At 34.5% G+C, this 21,778-nt stretch overlaps 1 protein-coding gene and 1 long non-coding RNA gene across 11 annotated transcripts in view; one reads left to right on the top strand and one right to left on the bottom strand.

Annotated features, from left to right (window-relative positions):
- The window catches only part of LOC123016086 (calmodulin-binding transcription activator 2), a 120,252-nt gene that overhangs the window by 87,233 nt on the left and 11,241 nt on the right, over positions 1–21,778 (top strand). For all 10 annotated transcript variants that reach the window (XM_044416309.1, XM_044416305.1, XM_044416311.1 and 7 more), the window contains 4 exons: positions 16,355–16,422; positions 17,489–17,624; positions 21,454–21,525; positions 21,577–21,768. In XM_044416309.1, coding sequence (XP_044272244.1) covers positions 16,355–16,422; positions 17,489–17,624; positions 21,454–21,525; positions 21,577–21,768 — 468 coding nt within the window. The remainder of the gene's footprint in view (positions 1–16,354; positions 16,423–17,488; positions 17,625–21,453; positions 21,526–21,576; positions 21,769–21,778) is intronic.
- LOC123016087 lies at positions 10,041–10,868 on the bottom strand. The gene is made up of 2 exons (XR_006413423.1): positions 10,594–10,868; positions 10,041–10,502 (listed from the first exon to the last, which is right to left on the bottom strand). It is a non-coding gene; the product is annotated as an uncharacterized LOC123016087 (long non-coding RNA).

The raw sequence follows: 21,778 nt of genomic DNA on the forward strand, positions 1-21,778 counted from the left end.
AGAGGATAAAGACACAGATATTTTACATCGGCTTTTCACTCGATAATTTAATTTTTATTTTTACTACATCGGAAACAAAAATGAAAAAGACGTTTAACATGTTTAGGGCCAATCGAGTAACGCGTGGACCCTTTAAAAGCTGCAATTTTGAATGTTTAAAGGTCACACGGGAGTCGTTTCGGCCGACATAAAAAAATCATCTCAACTGCCTTCACGTTCAAACCTGGGGTCGATTTTTTAAAATCTTGATTCGAATAAGACTAAACGTTGACCGGTTTGAACTTTTTAACACAAACGGTCGTTTTACGAGTCGGGGAAATCCCGAGACAATTTAAAATCCACCGGATCATCAAATATGCAAACACAATACAAAACTAATCCGACGTTAAGTTGCGCCATGTTTACCTTTTCGCTTTCTGAATTTATTTTTGTCGGTGTTGATTTATAATACGAATGTCAACTTTATGACCTAAGTTTAAGCGAGATAACAGAGCAGTAAAGAGGGAAGAGTACGTGTGGTTACTGAGTGTTTGCTCCCATGACTCGGTGTCATGTCTGAGACAGAAGGCCTTGTTTGTGTTGACTCGCTAATGGGTAATTATTATAAGGCGTTTCGTTTGCCAAACATCGGCTGACACACGTTTTAATTACAACAAACACATTAAAGGGAATATTCGGAGCGAATCATCAACTCATCAGAATTAGAACTTAACAAAAACGTAAAAATTCAAACAAAACATTGGCTTGTTTGATGACTTTGGGTTGATTAATAAAAGAGCAGAATTGTATTGAAAGCCTTTTTTCGTACAATGGCATGGAAAGGAGACTAATTTTGATTCAATGTATTCATAGTAACGACACTAATAAATTATTATTATCTGGTTTTAATAAGATTATTAGACTAGTAGACTTTAAACATTTAGATGTAATTTTTGTTATTGTTAGTAATACACATTTTGAGACTTTTATTAAGGTTTCTGAAAAATTTAAACTTTGGTTGGTATAATGTAATGACCTATAATTTGATTTCGTTTTAATAAAATAAAAAATTGATGATCCTGGGATATTTTAAAATGTTGCTTTAATTTATTTATTCAGAAGTACTCTGAACTTTAAAAAAATGCATTTTTCTAATTTTTAACCAGATTTTGACTTTTATGAGTTTTATTTATTTACTTTTTGCTCCAGTTGTGTTTTTATTCATGTAATATTTATTCTAAATAAAACCGGCAATCTTTTCTGCTTTGCTCGGCAACTAAATTAATTCATTTAATTTGGTCTAATTCAGTGCAGATTTCCAGCTGTTGCGGTTTGTTTTCCTATTAGCATCATTTTCATGAAATTACAAAAATATTTTCCATTCGTAGCGAAAAATGTTTCGTAGTAAAAAGTCCCCAACAAGCCGAGCTTGTAATTAGTAAACTGTAAAGCGTTTGATGCAGAAATTAATTTAGCTGTAGTAATTTTAAGGTAGTGCTTTAGGCCTCTTTGTAATAAGAGTTTAAATTAGCTTTTGCTCGGTAATTTTTTTCGCTTTCGTTATATTTCACCTGTGAATATAAATTTGTGAAGAAAATAGATAACACATAAATTACAGAAGACCTTCCCCGAAATCGTTGTCTTCTTATCTATGTTTTATTGTAGGCCGAGAGAGCGTTTCTATCGTCGCATCCGCCATACGATAATTGCAATTTATGTGTCGGTGGTATTGAATTAGGCGACGGGAGAGTCATCTAATACAGAACTTCTCGCACGGTTTGCTATCATCTTAAGTCCCCGGATCACCCCTCGGGAACATCACCGTCGTCAAGCTTTGACCCTTTCTTTCCCCGTGATCCTTGTTATAGTTTCCCGAGACACGACGTCCGGTCAGCGACTTTCTTTTTGTTTGTCTCTACTTATCGCATTATCCCTTATATTGTCGACACTTGGAAAACCCGGAATCCGTTACAAAATGACCCGAATTGGAATTCGGCAAGAAAAAAAGTCGACAAAAGTGTTTTTATGAGCGTTTTATGGAACGAGAAAATCAAAAATAGCCCGGATTTGATCCGGAAATGGTAGCGTCGACGTCGTACAAATAATTAGCGCTATTACTTTTACAGGCGATTAAAAGAAAAGACTTTGAGAGATCATTACACGTAATCCGGACGCAGTAAATTCTGAGCTGAGGATTCGGCGAATTAGGGCGCGATTTGCACTATCGTAAAATAGATTTTTTTATTTTATAGTGTAATAACTTTCCGGTTTTTAAGCCAATAGTTTTTGGAAATTATTTTTTTAAATCTACTTTAAATTTTTCAAAAAACAAAGAATTCCTGCGGTAATAATCGTATCTTTTTATCTGAGAAAGGTTTGAAATTCGAATTTAGTAAATTTTGTGTCTATATCTGGATTAAAAATCTATAAATTTCTACTAATTATTAAGATTTTAAAATTGTGTTTAAGAATTTTACTGAAAACAGATCCAAAAAAACTTAGCTAAACGCTTTTGTTAAGTTTTTCCAAGATCGACCTTTTTCGAATTTTTGAGCCAATATTTTTTATCGAAAAACCTCTTCTGGGTTATGCAAGTGACATATTTCTTCGTCTCAATCTCTAGGTAAGAATCTTTTCATCGTTTCGCGTAGGCGCCTTCGAACACACGATTTGCGGGATGACAAAGTGACGTGAAATTTGTAAAAGTGACGGTCTGAAATCGGAAATATGCGTATGACAAATACACGTCACAAAGGACACCCTTTAGTGGAGCTTTGTGTCGGCGTTCTGCCGCCCCCGGGACAGACGCCTGTGTTCGGGACCTTCCACCTCTCACACTGCGAGATGACATTCCAATCTGAATTTCAGAATTGGGGGCACATTCACGCAGGATTGCCACCACACACACACACTAAGTCCAACATGGGAAAACACGCAGCTGGAATAATACCGGATGAAAGCTGGATGTGGTGGTGGTAGTGCGATGCGAGCACAGATAAAAAGATGTTTTTTGTATTAGGGCTTATGGATTAATGTTTTGAATTTTTTCCGTGGATTTGAATTTTTAATAGGTGGTGCTCACTTTGTGATCAATAGAATTCTAATTCTGGTAATATAGAGAAGCCTTTACAGTAAAATTATTTGGAAATAAACGGGACAAGCAAGTTGGCTTTTTGGAAATTAGTGATTTCTGAGTTTCATTAGTTAAAACACAATATCACCAAAGGATATAGCCACAAACAGACCGAGTATTTGAATGTATTTAGCTCTATGTTACCGAGTAAATAATACAAACTATTAGAAAATGATTCTAGTATAATTCCTGCATTGAATGCTCGAATGTGATTTATTTCTTCTCATACTTTAACCCTTCTTTTAGAATTAAATAGGATCGACCCTTGTCGCCGCGTGCATGCTATTGCATAATTTATCATCTCACCTTGTATCCAAATTTATTTGGGCGTCGGGCTAGCTAGCAGCAAACAGTTCTATAAATTCGTATATTTACCGGTGGTAGTTATGTGCTTCCAGAACACGGCTTTCCGTCCTGTAAACAGGGCCAGTGTAAACTAATCTGCTGACCCTAAATAATGAATATCGTTTATTTCGTATTTATTGCACGCATAGGTACACCTCCCACATTTTCTCTTTCATACAGGGTTTCGTTGAAGCGAAAGTTGATTCAAGGAAAATGGGGACAACGGATTCAAGACCTTGTTATTTAGGGATGAATTTGGATAAATGTCATTGGCGACATGGACGATTCACGCAATTTACAAGGGGGAAAAGCTTTAGAGGTTTTTTCAGATGTGTAGTCAAGGGTGGTTTGAGGTATTTGAACCCATTTCGGAAACTGACAAACTCGTTTATTAATCGGCAATTTGGAAATACAACATATTTTGTTTTTTAACTGATTCATTCATAATGTGAACATTTCTACCGGCTTTTTTTTTGGAAAACTTTTGTTGTGGTTTTTTCCTTTTAATTCTTTGTTTGTCGTTGCACAAGTGACAATCTACAACTGAAACGGAACACCGAGCCACCACTTTAGACATTCAGAGCAAGCCTTCGTATGAATTTTAATAATGTGTTTTTATTATAGAGTTCGTTATTCAGCTCAACATGTTCATTACTCTAGGTAACGAACTAAAAAAAATTAGATTTTACTTATTTTCAATAACACCACGTACTCAGTTTTTTTTATATTGTTGAAGAGTAATGAAAAAATACTATAAACTTTTCTAGCGACACAATTATTTACAAACTCGTTTTAAAATTGTTGAAATAGATAGCTTGTTAATAATACCTCCTGCGAAACCAGATTTTTTCAGCCTTTATTTCGTGCGGAAAAATGGCATTTTTTTATTGAAAATTTACAGCCACTTTTCTTTTATTTATAAAAGTTTCCGTCTGACATAAATATTCTCCAATGGCATTATCTGTAATTTACGGTTACGCTACAGGCAATAATATAAAGAAACATGATTACTTCAACACTGTATATAATTAAAAAAGATTTATCGAATTTCGTGCGCTTGTAAATCACAGAGTTACAAAGCTGAGGATTAATTCTCAGAAGTAATCTGTCAATAAAACTGTCAACGATGACATTAGCGAATGAAGATTACATTAATTATAATTGACGTCTATCATTACTTAACTGGAGATTTATTCGTCGTAAATTGTCGTCTTGATTATGTGCGAATATTTTGCAAGGGAGGAAATGATCTCGTCTATTTTTACTATTTGTTTTTGTACTGATGTAAGATAACGAGAAAACATTTTTAATCGATGTTGTTGTATGTTATTAATTATAATTGACGTCGTATCATTGCTTAACTGGAGATTTATCCGTCGTAAATTGTCGTCTTGATTATGTGCGAATTTTTGCAAGAGAGGAAATGATCTCGTCTATTTTTACTATTTGTTTATGTAAGATAACGAGAATACATTTTTAATCGATGTTGTTTAATATGTCAATAGAAATAATTTTTCTTTGTGCGTATTTGCTTTTAATCGGAATTAAATATTGGGTTCAATCTTATCTACGTCTCGCAACAAGAAATATCAAGTTACACATTTCTTGTTTTATTCTTCCTAATTTGGCGCTTAAGACTTTAATACCCACTTGTTCGTTATTAATCTTTTGACAGATCCTGTCAGAGAATAATGAAACTCGGTTTAAACTCTCGCGAATGTATCAAAAATAGATAATAATAGATGAGTTTTGTGACGTCTAAACACCGTCCTGCTGGTCTGATTTATTTGATTTTTATCGACCTATTTCAGTAACGGTGTTAATAAGTTCCGTTCGAACGCCGTTCCGAAGGTTACATAACGTAATCAAGATCGGCCCTCAGATCGATGCTCGTGACCTTTTTGATCGGTCTTTCAATTGCTGATGCACACGTAGTGTCCGAAGTGCAGCGACTGAGTGGTCACAAAAATCTAATCTTAAGTTTTTCAATTTGTTATTTTATAACAAAAATGTTGGTATGAAAGCAATTACTAATAGAAGTACAAGTAACTTTTTAATCACAAATAATGGTAATTCTACTTCAGTTTAATGTTTTTTTGTAATCATTTGTTTTGAGAAAATAATAATAAATAATTAAAATTCGTCACTAAATTGACTTAAATAACCATTTTACGTACTATTTTATTGAGTCCGGAAAAGACTCATCTTAGGGACTGAAATGGGTTCCTAAAATAGCTATTTTCAGGAGCGTATTCAAAAAAAGAGGTTTTATAGTGGGTTGCCATTAAAAAAAAATTCGAAAAACTTTAGTTTTTTCAAAAATAAGTAGATTAAACAAGAGATGTTTGGTTCCATACTCTTTGTTTGACGGGTATAACAGAAACGTTATTTGTGAAAACAATAAGATTAGGCTAATTTTATAAAAGTTGAGATTAGCTGTTGACCGGAAAAGTCACATTTTGATGATTATACGATAATTTTGGGATTAGTTTAGAAGTTGGTAAAACACATCAGCATACATATTCATGATCCTTTCCCGGAGTTATCTGGAGGAATCGTCGTCCTTTGTGACTGAATCCGGCCAACGCTATCTTTGAAAATTAATGTTTACTTGACTACTGGAAACTATAAACCTTTAAAATGGGAAGAAAATGTTAAAATCGCCACATTTACATCACATAAGTAATCGCACACGGATAGTTTGCATTAAGTAAGCGTTCCGCAAAAACCTCGTCGAGAAAACGGTCTAATTGCTTCAGGGCGAAATTTGCATCGAGTATCCCACAAAAAACGCCAAAATCAATATTTTCGTTCAAGATGTAGAGAAGCAGTCAGCTCGAAATAAAAATGTTTATCCAGCTGTTCGAACATCAAGACGCTCTTTTTTAATCAATATCTTGTTTGTGTTAAAAAAATTGATAATGAGTCTGCGTAATTTATCACCAATTCTTATTACGAAAAAAGTGTATTTAAAACGGTCCCGGAACGAATAAAATTCGAATCATATCCCTATTAAAGCGGTATATTTTTGGTTGTTGCATTCGCCGGAGCATTCATATGGAAAGATAAATAATGATGTATTGTTTGCGAAGGCAGCCTCGAAAGAGTTTCGGGCCCTGTATTACGGATGTATCCCTCTTTATCTGGCCTCCATAAATTCCACAATAAACTATATTAAATTTCGCCTAATTTATTTGCGACGAAATTAATTCCATTCTTAAGTAATTACGACGCGAGTTATTTATTTGTTTTCGGGTCGGACCGGAGCGGTTTTGTTAATTCGAAGGACCTCTTCACGCCGACAACGTCTGAAAAACGAAAAACAAATAAATAAATAAAACGAGATACTGAGGATTCCGAAAGCTCGTTCTCTAGGGTGTCACAATCAGCAATCGGATTTTCACCGGGGACCCGGACTTGATTCACTCGCAGCTTTGTTGCAATAAAAAAGATACACGAACAACTTACTAAAAACTGAGATCAAAGCGATCTCTAATTGACACACACCGTCGTTACACATTGTCTACTCTTTTTTCGATAAATTACAACTTTATCGACCTTTATCTAATTACGCGAAACGTGTTTTTTTCTAAACAAAATTAAATACAATAGAATAGAATAGAGCTTTGTTTGGCAAATGAGTGCTTTATGAAAAAGAACCAGAAGCGGCAGAAAAGCTAGAGTGTCCCATTTATCATTATAACTAAATTAAATTTTATTTCCTGACTCACAAAATCATATTTTATTTAATATCACCTTATTAATAAATAAATTTTAAATAATTTATAAACAATAATGTCGAGAATACAAATAAATGAGTAAGAAGGTAACTAAATAAAGCAAATTGCACCTACGTTGACAAACTGAAAGCTGAAGAGTCATAGAGGACTTGCTTTTGACAGGGTTTTCCCTCTATTAATTAGGTATAGAAATCACTTTTGCAACAAAATATAAAAATTAAGCTGAGACGACGACACAATCAAAGTGACACCTGATGTTGTTATTTTTTGCATCAGTTTTATCTTAAATAATACGAGTATCTACAAAGAAATTAAAGAATTTAAAATATTGTCCCCAAGAAAATAATTAATGTCGTAGTTAAAATAGACTTAGAAGAAGTAAGACATTTCGGATATTTAACTTCAAAACTTTCCTTTCTTTGAGAATAATCCAAACTTTTTGGTTTTAAAGCTCGCGACCTTGGCAGTTACAAACTCGCTAAAAATTTTGAACTTTCGTCACACAATCATCCTGCGTAGGGATACGATTGTGGCCTTTAAATGCCATCGTTCACATATTGTTACGTATCGATGGGTGTTACGTCCTGCTCTAGTTGGGTTCGATCCCCAATGGGGCGGTCATGTCCTGACGGACGATAATCAGCTCAACAAGGGCAAACATGGAGCGGCGTGTTCGCGCGCCGATTTGCATTAGTAATGTGACCGATGTCCTTGTTTGATAAAGGGAATGTCTCGTTTATCTATTATCCCATAACAGTTACCAGTTACTGCCGTTACGGCTGTGTCAACACAACACACAATGATCCTGTACCTGCGTTTACACGCTTGTTTCGACGCAACGCTGACTGGCGGAATTCACTTTTATTTTTATACGGAATCACCTGTGCGAGCTTTTATTATTTTTCGAAACCGTGATGGGGAGGAACACTTTGTGAAATATTGATGGGCTTCGTTGGACAAACACAACGAAATTGAGATAAAATAACAAGGGAAGCAGGATCGCTAAGCATTTTTATTTTATCGAAAACATTAAATTTACAGAGACGTAATAAAAGTATTTGTATCAATTAAAATGAATAAAACATGTATTCCGTTTTATGTCAGGCACAGCTTTCATCTGTATTTGGAGGGTGCATATAATGGAACGGGATTCTACGGGAAAGCTTTTTATTTTGCATTATTTGATTTAAATATCTAACGTCATCTGTATTTGACTTTATACAAAATTTTGATTGTATGGGCAGTACTATCATAAAAATTGAGAAGTAAAGGAAGCAGTTTATTAGTTTTAAAATTAAGTAAGCTTTAAGTGTCACTTAATATACTGGTAATTCAATTTGAATTTTAAATACACTTAACTTTAAAAAAAAAATGAAAATGGTGGATGCGCCGGGCGAAATTAATCTTTCGATAGATAAACTAGCGCTTTGCTATTCGACTTCCCAAATAAACTCCACAAAACAATGTTCACTTTTTTGTCGAGTTTGTTCTCGACTTCCATTGCATAATTGTCTTTTCCGTTTCCGTCTCTGCCAAGGCGAAAAAATTGCTATGATCGCCTTGAAAGAAAAATGTTGATGATTTATGTGCGGAGTAACGTCGAGGTCGGACTGCATAAATCAAATCATTTATTCTCATTCAATTTATTTCAAGAGTAGTCCCAAACAAAATTACACGCTAAAGCAAATTTATTAGGACAAGGGCTGAACCTTTCGTTCTGGCGTAAGCCCAGTCTAAGGTTTAATATTTGCAATAATTCTATGTGATAACGGGTCAATGAATGTGGCCCGGCCGACTTGGTTTTGTTACGAAACTCTGAATACATTACACGGTTTCTCCTCGATGAAACACAGAGTTGGCTTAAGCTGATGATTAATAGTTTACAGCTGATATTTGAAATGTGTGTGGGCAGATAGGGTTTTGGTGGGCGCTTTTGATTAATTTGTGATGCTATTTTTTTAATTTTTGTTTGTGAAAGGGTGATAGAGCCGGCCCTGTCGAAAGTAGCGAAACCCCAAGGACCACTAGCGAAGCCGTAATCCTCGTTATTATCCGGAAGCCCTGTTTGAGTTTAATTGAAATTATTTTAATTATTCTTAATGAAGGGTAAAAGATGCAATGTTTTTGTAAAACCGCGCAAACGATCCGTTTTTACGACGCCATGAATGAGAAAAATGAGAAAGCTGCGAGACTATACGAGAGAAATATTCTATATTGTTTTGGCTTACGTTTCGAATTTTATTTCCAGTTTTACAACTTGCTGGAACAATTGCCAATAGAATTCAATAAATGTAAATAAAAATGTTTGTTCTTAACTCGACAGATACACTCCTCATACATATTTATACGAATTCGCTAATCCAGTATACGAATTGCTTGCTGCTTTCGAAATGTAAACAATTTGTAGCACAACTTTCCAAATTTAGTACTAGAAATGATATATGGCGCTCAAGATAGCAAACTGCCAGTCATTTGCATGCGAGCTGCCAGATTTGTATAATTGAATCATTTTCCAACATACGTTATATCGTTCGTAATTTACCTTCTTCCTCACTTAATTTTTTCGGTATACTGTTTCTCATGTCCTTGAGACGTGGTTTCATTTCCTGAAAGCTTGCAACCTTCATCTTTTCCTGAGCAATATTTTCTTTTTTGTCGTCGTATTTCCGGTTTGGAGTGGATAGTCAGGAAGCGCGGCAATCATTTAACCATAGTAGAACCTGAAATGTTACTTCTGGACCAGGATAGGATAGGATAGATTACTGAATCACTGATACACAAAAGCTTAGTATTGTATGATGGTGGATGTTGACCAAGGAAACTGGAAAAGGACTTTCAACTCATTGCAGTTGCTATAAATTTTTTATTAAAAAAAAATAACAAGTATGATAGGTATATTAAGTTTTTCTTCTAGGCGAGAAAACGAATTGAGACTATTTTCTAACATCAGAGGGGCTAAGCGGGACTGCTGAGCAGACAGTTTGAAGAAACACGAGATACAATGACTTAGTTCTGATTTTATCAGATAATTTTTTTTCATTTATTCTTCGAAATAAATAGTTGATTCCCTCACTGACGATATCGTAGATGCGAGTAGGAATGTCTGGAACAGGAGTATTACACTTTGCATGGAACACTCATTTCTGAAACTCTTTTCCCACATCTTCAATTAAGAATAATCTTCACTTTTCTAGTGGACTAAAATTTTTATTTTTGTTCTTGAAAACATGACGTTTTTCGAAGAGTTCGAGAGCTTCTCGAGCTGAGAGTTTTTTGGTTCCGTGATATTCCAGTTCTGCCCTCTCCTAAAATATTTACCAAGGAATTAGCAAATTAGTTTTAAACAGATAGAGTGTTAACAAAATGTATAAATTACTTTTTACTGTATTATCTTACCAAAGACTGTTTCAGTTTAAAATTTTCCAGTTCTAATTTATGGTTGGCATTTTTTTGTTGAATTAATGTATCCCAACATATAGATCCACAATAAACCTTATTTTTATTACTATTATCATTACTATAGACGTATCCATAGACACATAATTTTGTTCATATTACACTCCGTGGAATATAAATTCGTATTCTACTACAGTTTAGATTCCACGACTCTTCCCCGTATGGCTAGTGTTTAAACGAGATTTGACATTTTTTAATTAGATTAATACGTCAGCTTTGTCAATACCAAAAAACGAAAAGATTTCGTAGTCGTAGATAAAGCATAGCACTCTACTAGCATATAATGGCTACCAATCAATCACTCAGGTGATTCAAAAACTCGTATACGACTCGTTTTTTAAACTTCACCTTCGTGAATAATAGCCATCATTGTAGGCTCGTTGAATAACATACTATAAAAAGTTTATTTTTTTTTATGAAAAAATATTCACTTTTTTGGAGCGTTTTTCAACACAGCTCGGGAAGAATTCGTCTCAAAGCTGGTGAATATTTTTAGAGAAAAATGTTGGTTCAGCACAATTAGTGCTTAAATGTGTGGAATGAAAGAAAGGAAAGCGAAAAAAAGGGTAATAACGAGGTGATTGCCGTGCACGAGCCAGCCTGAGTAAATACGAGTTAGATTTAAAAATGGTTTGTAACGACGCCATCAATAGCGCTTACAAAATTCGCGCGAAATAAATAAAGGATAATAGAAATAGCCGTCGGGCATATAGAGGTGTTATTTAAAAAATAGCGTCGAGCTGTGTCCGGTATTTATTTATATTTAGCGTTCGGAATCTAAAGTTATGGCCGTATCCGGCGCTTAGTCCAATAAATTATCAGATTTATGTTCGGCCGCGATACCCACTTTGGAGTTCATTTTGTCTGTAATCAGATCGTTTGTTCAGTAACAGTTAACAGCCTCGTGGGTTGTTTTCTTTCCGGCTCTTTTGTGCGGAAAAGTAAGCGGCTTAGTTTCGATTTGGCTCGGCGTGAAATGAAAAAGCTTTGTTTCGGATTCCTTAATAAGCTTATCCTTTTGGGGAGTGAGGCGAAAAAATCGCGCGTGATTCGGGAGAATGTTTAAATCATGGCGCGTTTGACGGCCGAAATAAATAATTTGCCGCGAAATCTCGAAGCTATTATTTAAGTCGGAAATAAAATTACGGAATTACATTTAACGTCACGTACGAGTATTTATCAATTAAACTCGTCGAGACCCGGCCAGAATGCAATAACAGCCCGAGCACTAAATCATTTCGAATGCAATACACTTTGTTTCATTTTTCAATTATCTCAAGGTCTACGTGAGGCTCGTCGCGGAAAGAAGCGTTTTGTGTTTTAAAAAAGGGCTTTTGTTGATCATCGCTCGAGGCTTTTTCGACGAGATAATGAAAAGTACATGCTGTACAGAGGGACAAAAGCGGCCGTAATTCCTTTAGAGTAAAATAATTAAGGGCCGGACCGCCTCCATTACGTAAGGAAGCAACTTGTGGAAAAGTTGAATTGGATTTTAAATTTTAATTGACCAACAAAAACACTTTTTTTCCTCGGCTCTTTAACGAAATTCTCCAGACCGCAACACCCATCTGTTTTCATTTAAGACCGGAATTAATTATCGCAGAGGTGAAGAAACCGAACTGAGATTTAGTTTATTAATTACGTATCAGTTTTGAAAGGGCAAAGTTAGATTTGCCAAGTCTGCTTCTGAACGGCTATTATTACAGTCTGCCCCAATCAAACTCTAATTTAATTCGCATATAAACTTGATAATATCTAGACTCGATGGCCGGGGGCTGCCATAAGCAGAAGGATTTTCGACTTCTAATGTACATTTTTACATAAAAGCTTCGCTTTTTTCTATTTATGAATAAAATTGTGATTTGTTTTTGGACCTTATCACAACAGCTTTCAACAATATTGAAATTATTGAAGAGAAAATGAAAACGGACTAGCATCCAATTTACATGTCAATAAGGCCTTATTTTCCGCTGTTATGGTACGGGAGGGAATTCCGTATTTTAAACAAACAGAAGGAATGTTTATAACTCGGACGCCCCCGAAGGAAATTCAGACAAACCCCAGATAAACAGAAATTGTTTGAAATCCCGAATTTTATTACTCTTTTTAAATTTATTCTTAGTCTATTTAGAACGATTCCCGATGGCATCATTCAACGTATGCTTAACACAATCGAATTTCTTGTGTTTCTTGTCGAATCCGAATTTATTCAAGTTTATATAACCTTTATGCATTTTTGTTATTGGTTTTATAAAACTGCTATCAGCTGACCTAGTTTTACCAATTTATGGAACAAGAATCCTGTAAAACAAGACGAAATTTAATTACGACCGTATTTTTTCCTCGCAAATTAAAAAGAGGAAACGTTGTGATGACTTGAAGCAACAAGAGCAAATTAGGTTTTCTAAGCGTAAAATTGCACAAAGATTACGATTTTAGGGACAAAATCTCCATATCTAAGCAGTTATAGGCTGATTTTTACTCGTTTTTCATGAAAATATTTACAACGATTTGGACAGTTAAAATAACTTTAAAAAGATTTTTTTTCTTCAACAACTTCTTCTGTATTAGAAGGCAGCGGTTCTGTTCTAGCTTGCCAGTGAATCTTCAATATATCTCTCGGCGACCATTGAAGACTTCTTTTTGTTTTTTACACACATAAAGTCCATCAAGGATTTTTCATGATTTTCTAAAAGCTAGATATTTATTATTATACCTTTCAGTGATGACTCAACAATTTTTTTACTAATTAGTCCTTAATATTCACAAAATAGGAAAGATCTGTTACTTTAAATGGCCTTTATTTAGTACATTCGTAAATTAAGAGACCAATCAAGTGTTTTCTTTTATTTTTTAAAACGGCTTAAAGAAATAGGAATTTTGAGAATATTATTTAGATTTTTCACAGTATTTTACATAAGAAGCACTCAAATATGGGAAAATGAAACATAGGAATACAAATACATATTATCTATGATTTGGCTGTGAGCTATTATTGCAAAATTTTATGATTCTGTTATAGCTCTTTTGACTTTGGTTGTCCTACAATTTCCACGCTTTTGCATTTTTTTAAAATAAATCGCCAGAAATTTTTGGAACCGGTAAACTGGTAAAATGTAAATAAAATGCGTTGCACAATTGTGGAATTGGACTGCAGTGAGAAACTTGTTCTAATCTGGTTTAAGTAATTAACAAAATTTTTAAGTGATTTTCTCTATTGTATACATACTTAGAACAAAACTATAAGGATTTCAAAATACAGCAACAAGAGTTTCTGTTACTAAAGTCTATATTTGGTTGAATTTTATGTTGCAATAGAAGCAATTAACTTTTTGGGCCTTTAGCGATAAAGAAACCCCAACCTCTCAATTGTAAAAGTTTGTTTTTTTCGAGGTCGCTTCAACAGTCAGCTGGTCGTTTTGGTAACAATAGCTTTACGACCACTCTCATTAAATTACTCATAGACTAGTTTGGTAAGTCAAAACCATAAAATTCAAGCAAATATAGACAGACTTTACACGGTCATCAAGGTTTATAATAACACGGATAATAAATACTATATATTTTTGGCCGTTTTCCAATAGTTATTCGTGTTGTTGATCTATTATTCGCGTGTTATGTTTTTTTGTTTTGTTTGTTTTTTCTTTGTTTTTTGTTGACTTCGTTAATTATGTTTTCAATAACTGTGAATTGAAAATTTCCACCGAATAGAAATCTTCCGAGTTATACGAAAAGTTTGTATTGTAAGGCAATAAATTGAATAATTAATAAAGCAGTTTAGGAAACTTAATTCCGTTAAAAAGAATCCGGAAAATTAACCGGAAAAGGTTAAAAATTTACGAAGCCTAAAGAATCGAGTCTCGGTAATTTCAGATAACTGTTTGCATGTTTAACCTTAGTCTGTACATTGAATAAATTAATATTAAAGCAGAAATGCAACGTTTGAATAAAAATTTTATTAAAATAGACGAAACGGGGAATTTATGGCAACAGATGTGTGCGTTCGTTATTTTAATACGAAATTATTATTGAAACTGCCGCCTGGAAGTCCTCGTAAAAACAATTATTTTCAATTTAGTCGTATTGTCCTTTTGTGTGGATTTTCATCGCTCTCACTCCGAGTTAAAACCGTTTAAATTTACGCAACTCTATGGAATCTTTAATTAGCATTTTCGTGCTTTCGTGATTAATACGGCCCCATGTCGAGCTTATGCCCAATATATCTTTCAGTCTTGCCACATTTCTCGTTTTGTTTTTCTTGCAAAATTACTTTCCTTGAAACGTAATGACATACTTTTCGCCCTCTTTTTTGGAAAATAATCGAAACAATTAATTCCAAATGACAACGAGAGTCGTTCAAAGTTCAAAGCTTCGCGTCGATGAAATTTGAATTTGAAAAAGTGGTCGAGCGATTAAAACACGAAATAGGAGGAATATAATTCGAAATCGATGAAGTAATAAATCGTGTTCGATTTGAGGGGTCGCTCTCTGTGGTAATATTTATTGCGACATCGGGATCGAAGTGGATTTTTTTCGTCGGTCAAAACAAATTTAAAGATTAACGACAGGGTCAGGAGGAAGGTTAACGAGGGTGACTGGGAATAACAATAATATTTTAATCGATCTGAGGCAACGTTTCCTCATTTCTGCCACCGATGAATATGCATAGGTAGATTTATTTTACAGTTAATTACAGTTTTGCAATGCAAATTTATTGTACACTTCTATATTTAGGTTAAGATAGACGTTATTGTGTTGTGTTTCATATTTCGATAACACTAGTAACAAAGACTCGCTGCTTAATGCCTGACTTGAATTTATTACAATATGAAATTTCATAATTCATAACAACGGTAATTTACATGTACGGTGTACATACGACCGACTGTAAATAAATTATTTAATTATCACTCAACTCGTGAGCTTAATTTACGACCGGTTCTCGTGTTCATATTGTCATCGAAAAATTGCTTTCTCAATAATTCACTTTTCTTTTTAAAAACTTATCAGATTACGACTGCAACAATTATAAAAACCCATTTATAATGCGAGGAATTAAAGCACAATACAATTTTATTTTTATTATTTGCAGAAAAGTGGTGACATTTTACGATTCGAAAAGAACAATAACAAGAGATGTTAACTTTCAAACTTCATAAATTATCCCCAATATAATTAAAGCTTACGAACATTACAATCATTATTTCGCGAACGTACGCGACCAATGATATTTCTTCAATTTTAATTAAAACACCAGTTTTACCAACATGATTTATTAATGTTTTTGCTGACCCACACACGCCAACACGCAGTACTACCAACTGGTGGTAAAAATGAATTATTCTTGATATTTTTACGAGACACGCAAATGGATCTTGAAAAAACGAAGCTGGAAGTCTTCAACAGCTGATCAAAAAATGTACTAATGAAGCTCAAAGTTTTCTCCGAGGTAACACCTCACGTACAGCTGGTACGGAAAGTGATGACCACACCGATAAATTTCTTTTTTAGATGTTGTTTGCGTCTTGTTCAATTTTTCGCTTAATTTTCCTTCTCACAAACTAGATAAATTGAATTTTTCGCTCGGGTAGTTTCCATTCAGGTAAATAAATCGATCGCTTTGAAATCGGGGTGTTTGTTTGCTTTCGACACGTCGTTTCATGTCTGAATATTGCTAATTAATCCGTTTTCTCGTTTGCAGGAAATCGCAGCCATCCTTATCAGCTTCGATCGGCACGCAGAATGGCAGAGCAAGGAGGTCAAGATCAGGTACGTTTCATATTCTTTTCTAATTTCAATAACTAAAAATAGATCGGTCGAACCTCTCATCGCTTGCATACTTTAACGCCTCGATCATTATCCCGACGATTTTATATTTAGAAATCGTCGTATTTTTATCGTCGAATCGAAAGTTTTCTCGTAAAAATAGATCCCGCACACGAGTTTTATCTTCTCGAGTACAATAATTTCATGGAGGATTTTTTGCTCTGTGATTGAGTTTGATTACTGGTTGAAATGCCACCTGCTCGAAGAGAGGAAAACTCCGATTCTTTTGTCGACGAGATTGGAAAAAGTTGAGTATTTAATTCGTTCGGCACTCGGCACCACATTCACTTCTGCAACGGTCTGCACTAAAGGATTTAGAGGCAACGCTTTTCAATTTTAATTGCGATCAACTTGTAATTACGATTTAAATACAATGTAAGTTTGTTCTTTATGGATTGTTCGGATTAATTAAAACAAGTTTAATTATGAGCGGTTTATTGCCCGAACTTTAATTTCTACCCGAATCGGGGTTTATAGCCTCAACCATGCCTCACAGCCTTCAGCGAAAAAGCAAATATCAGTAAAGGGAAAATAATGTAAAAGGCTATCCGATTTTTCGAAAAAAAAAAGTATTCTTCTCTTCGGGGATCAAATTTAGTGTTAGTTGTACGAAAACATCGCGGTATTGGTAGATATTTCTTCGTATTTTGTTTATTTGGAAGCTTTAAATTTAAATAAAAAATAAGCTTTGCTGTCGTCGGGCGGAAATCTGCGATTTTCCGCCGGAGTTAATAAGGCGGAAGCTCGCCGTCAAGTGAGACGATCACAGTCTGGAAAAAGTGTCTAGCTCGCGAATTTCCAACTTAAAATCGACTTTTAACAATTTCTGTTCTATTTGTATTGTGTTGACGCGAATTCCGTCAAGTGTGAAATAAAATCGCATTTATTATTTAAATGTGCCTTCGACTCGGTACAGTGATTACATGGTCCGGTTGTGTACTGCATATTTTTGCAACTTTTCTCGTATTTGTCTTAGAAAATTGCAAAGGAAAAACTATTTGTTTTGCAGACCGAAAAGTGGTTCGATGTTGCTCTACAGCAGGAAGAAAGTGAGATATCGCCGCGACGGTTACTGCTGGAAGAAACGGAAAGATGGAAAGACAACGAGAGAGGATCACATGAAACTGAAAGTACAAGGAACGGAGGTGAGATTTTAACATTGCAATCATCGATGCGCGAGTAAAATTGGACCGAAATCGCTGATGAAAAGCTCGAATTTCTCTGCATGGGAGCTTTAAAAAGCGTCAGATTCGTCATTAATTAGACCGCCGATAATCTTGAACAAAAGCCCACTCCCGAGAATGTCTGAATTGAAAGCTAGGGAGCTTTTCGCTCATTCGAATTAAATCAAATTAAAGGGTGTACACGATTTTTTTCTTGTAAAGGTGAACATACCGAATTTTTTCGGTGTTGAGAGAGCATCCATAATCTAATAATAACGTATCGATTTTATAAATTAATCTCGTCCATTTTGCATTTCACCAGTAGTTCAATCGGAAGCCGACGTTTCAGCTTTAGGGAAACACACGACCCGTATATATCTCTGTTTAAAATTCTATCGGAAAGCCGAAATTATGTACATATTTGAAAGTAACGTTGAATAAACATGGAACCATCAATAATTGATGTTTCTGAAAATAACTCCATGAAGGTCCAAACGTACGATAGTCGCATCCGAGTCTAATTTTCGGCAATTATGCAAGAAGCTATTTCGAGGCGATTGCCTAAATTTATCGACGACCCGAATTTGTGTTTACTTGATGTTAGCATTTAAAAATTTCTTAAATGTTAGCAATTTGAATGAGAATAAATGCATGTGATAGTAGGCAATAAATTCTCAAAATAAATAGCTACATGTTTGTGTTTGTAAACACAACTGAACAAATAGTACGATTTAAAATATTAAATTAAATTGATTCAATTTTTGTATTGACATTTCGAAAACATAAATTGGAAAGTTGCCAATAATCATCCACATGCTTCATACTTTTCATACAAAATAACATTTGACATATATATTTTAAGCATCCTTTAGGAGAATAAAATCATGTAAATGCTGGAAACAATAATTAGTAAAGCATTTTTCTAGTTTAGATTTTTTGAGTGCTGTCACAAATCATTTTAAATTCAAATTGTGAAGAGTTTATTTTTCTTCTTGTCATTTCTAGAGTTTTTGAGACTAATTTAACAGTTCTCTCGCACTGAGATATATTAAAACTACTAAAATATTAATGCACGGTTTTTCTGCAGTTTTAGACAGTTATTTCTAGATTTCTCGAAACAGCCTTTATGTTTAGGGGCGTGTTTTGCGATGAATAAGACACAAACTGCTCTTTTATTTTTAAATCGATTGTTGTTTACATTGGAAGACCCATTCCGCCCCTCCACAACCCCAAATTTGTCTTTCGTTTGCATCCCGCCTTCTACACGCATCGAAAAGCCCACTAACTTTGAGGTCACTTTATTTGAATAAACTCAGCGTCGGCGAAAAAATTAATCCGCCATTAAATTATAAAGATTTCGGCGCGGTTTGCGGCCGTAATTAAGAGGAGTAAAAAGTAGTAGAAAACAGAAGGAGCTCATCTCAGAAGCGTAAAAATGTTTATGGTTTTTTAACCCGCGTTTAATGGCCGCGAATGAATTAACCAGGTGCAATACATCTCTTTAAGGCCTCTCTCTCACGATTCCAACATAGAAACACTTATGCATTTTACATGAGCGTAGCCGACGCAAGATTTACACGTGAAAAATGCATACTTCAATTAAAACTCTTTAATATTTTATCATAAAATTGGACGGCTGCCTTTATTATGTGACAATGGCGCCATCATCGTTCACCTTCTTATCTATTGCAAAATTACAACCTTTTTTTTTTTTCGAATTCATAATAATTCAGATTTCGACATCCAAAAATTGGTGTCAATTAGAAGATGTGATGCTGTTTAATGGAAAGTAAAAGTATACCTTTTGTTAGTGTAGTGTTGCAAAATTTTATAATAATAAATAAATCACCAATTTTATTAGTTTTTGTTGAAAAAGAGAAATGTTTGTTGCCACAATTCAGGGATTCAGAATCGTGGAGTTTGATTCTTTCTTGGTACAAATGTCTCAAAATGTTAATTTCACTCATTGCACGTCTTACTCGCTTCATCCCTGTTTCACAACAATGAAATCAAATCTTGCACATATGGAGTTTGGTAATAAGGCAGTTTAAATTCATACAGCCCCCGAGTCGGCCGACTTTGATTAAATCACACTGTCATGTCACGCGCTAAACACAAAAAAAGCCATCGGCTTTTTACGAATCGCCCGATTTAATCTGGAATTGTATCGCTGTAATAAGCGAAAGCTTTCCGTTTATTAATTGGAAGCGCGTGTCAAACATGACGCAGTTATTACCAAAAGGGTTACGAAAAATCTTCGCGATTAATTAATCAATGAAACGGCGACAACGTGTGTATATTCATACGAGGATTTTTAATATCGCAACGACGCATGATGAATGACTTCCATTAGAAAGGTTTGTTATTGCTATCGTCGCGAGACGTCTGTTAACTATTTCATTTATCATTTATAAATGTATCAAGCCTAAGTTTATAACGTGCCGTTAACGGCTTAATGATTTTTTTCCGGAAGATCGTGTCGTTTAATTGCGGCAATTACCATAAGCCGACACTTTTTTCTTTAATGGGCGAAACGAGCCACACGTTTTGTACAGCGAAAACAGATGTTCTGAGAGCAATTTGCACCCCACCACTTCAAAAAGATTACAAAAACAAACGCCAGAAAAATGCCTTATTTAGATCAATATTTTCGCCAAGTTTTAATATTTCTAAATCATAATTTAAAAAAGCTCGGACACCTTGTATTTTTTAAGTCGTTTAATTAGTTATTTTTGTTACAAGTACCTAAAACACAGTTTTTGCGGACAAATCGTTGCTAGGATAACAGATGAGTCCGTAAAAATGTTTTAGGTCCATACGTGTTACAAACAACATTTTTTGTTAAAGCTCCCAAAAATTCAATTTCAAATCTCTTATTAATTAAAAAATTTCGCTACCATAGTAACCAAATTGACTTTTGCGTCCAGAAAAGACTTATTTCAGAGACTCAACTGAATCCGTAAACAGCTATTTTCGGCAGCGTATTCCAAAAACGTATTTATTGTTTCTACTTAATTCGAATAAGAAAATGTAACTTTTGTTTTTGTAATTTGTTTTTAGTGCTTTTTGATTTGAAGTTATTTCGAGAGCTCTTGAAACGTCAAAGAAGTTAAAAAAAAGTTTAGAACATTTGAGAATTTATTTTAAAAAATACATTTTATAAAAATGACCATTCATTTTTCTAATACGAAGTGATCCAAAAAGACTGAGTCTGTTGGTAGCAAATTTGAAAGTATTTTTGTTAACAATTTGCAACACTGCCACCGGATACGGTTTTGTTTGATAAATCAATTGTTGAATTGTTGTTAATCAGAAGCGTACTCCAATGGTATCCTTTAAAAATTAGAGTCAGGATTGCCAACACATTGATTCATTCTGCATAACTTTGTAGAATGATTTTTTATCATTTTGCTCCTTGAGGAAGTGCCATTTTTGGTAAGTAATTTTCCAAATAATTTTTATCGTCGACGCTAAAAATTAATATTCTCCGTCATTTTAAAAATTTGCTATAATATCTTAGTAAAACTTCGGAAAGAGTATGGCCGTAAAAGCGCAATTTTGCTTTACACTGTATGCTAGAGGTAAAAGTACATCTCCGTAATTATTTTTAAAGCTATTTGCAGAAAGAGCACATAAAAAGTAAATGTTCTAGTCAGAATGAAATCCCATAATAACTATAAGTTTCTGGTAAGACATTTTCAACTTTGCCTTCTCCTCGAAGCTCATTCTCAAATAATAGTTTTATAAGTCGAAGATTAGACGGTAGAAAAATTTGTTCGAATTAAAATCAAGAGTTTCTATTTATTTTCAGTGCATATACGGCTGCTACGTCCATTCAGCGATCTTGCCGACGTTTCATCGACGCTGCTATTGGCTACTTCAGGTCAGTCTCTAGCACTAGTACTCGATTAAAATAATTCCATGGTTTTTGCAGAACCCTGATATAGTTCTAGTCCATTATTTGAACGTCCCGTACCCGGACGACAACAAACTAGCCGTGATAACCCCAAGTTTGGCCTTATGGGCCGACAAGAAAGAATGGACGAAAGACGAACTCGTCTCCCAATTAAAACCAATGTTTTTCAGCGAAGACGAACCCGACCTGAACAACGAATTAGAAATATCGGTAATTGCAC

This window comes from Tribolium madens, unplaced genomic scaffold, assembly GCF_015345945.1.
Source record: "Tribolium madens isolate multiple individuals breed KSU strain unplaced genomic scaffold, Tmad_KSU_1.1 Scaffold_19;HRSCAF=116;Tcas5.2_LG9, whole genome shotgun sequence".
NCBI lineage: Eukaryota > Metazoa > Arthropoda > Insecta > Coleoptera > Tenebrionidae > Tribolium > Tribolium madens.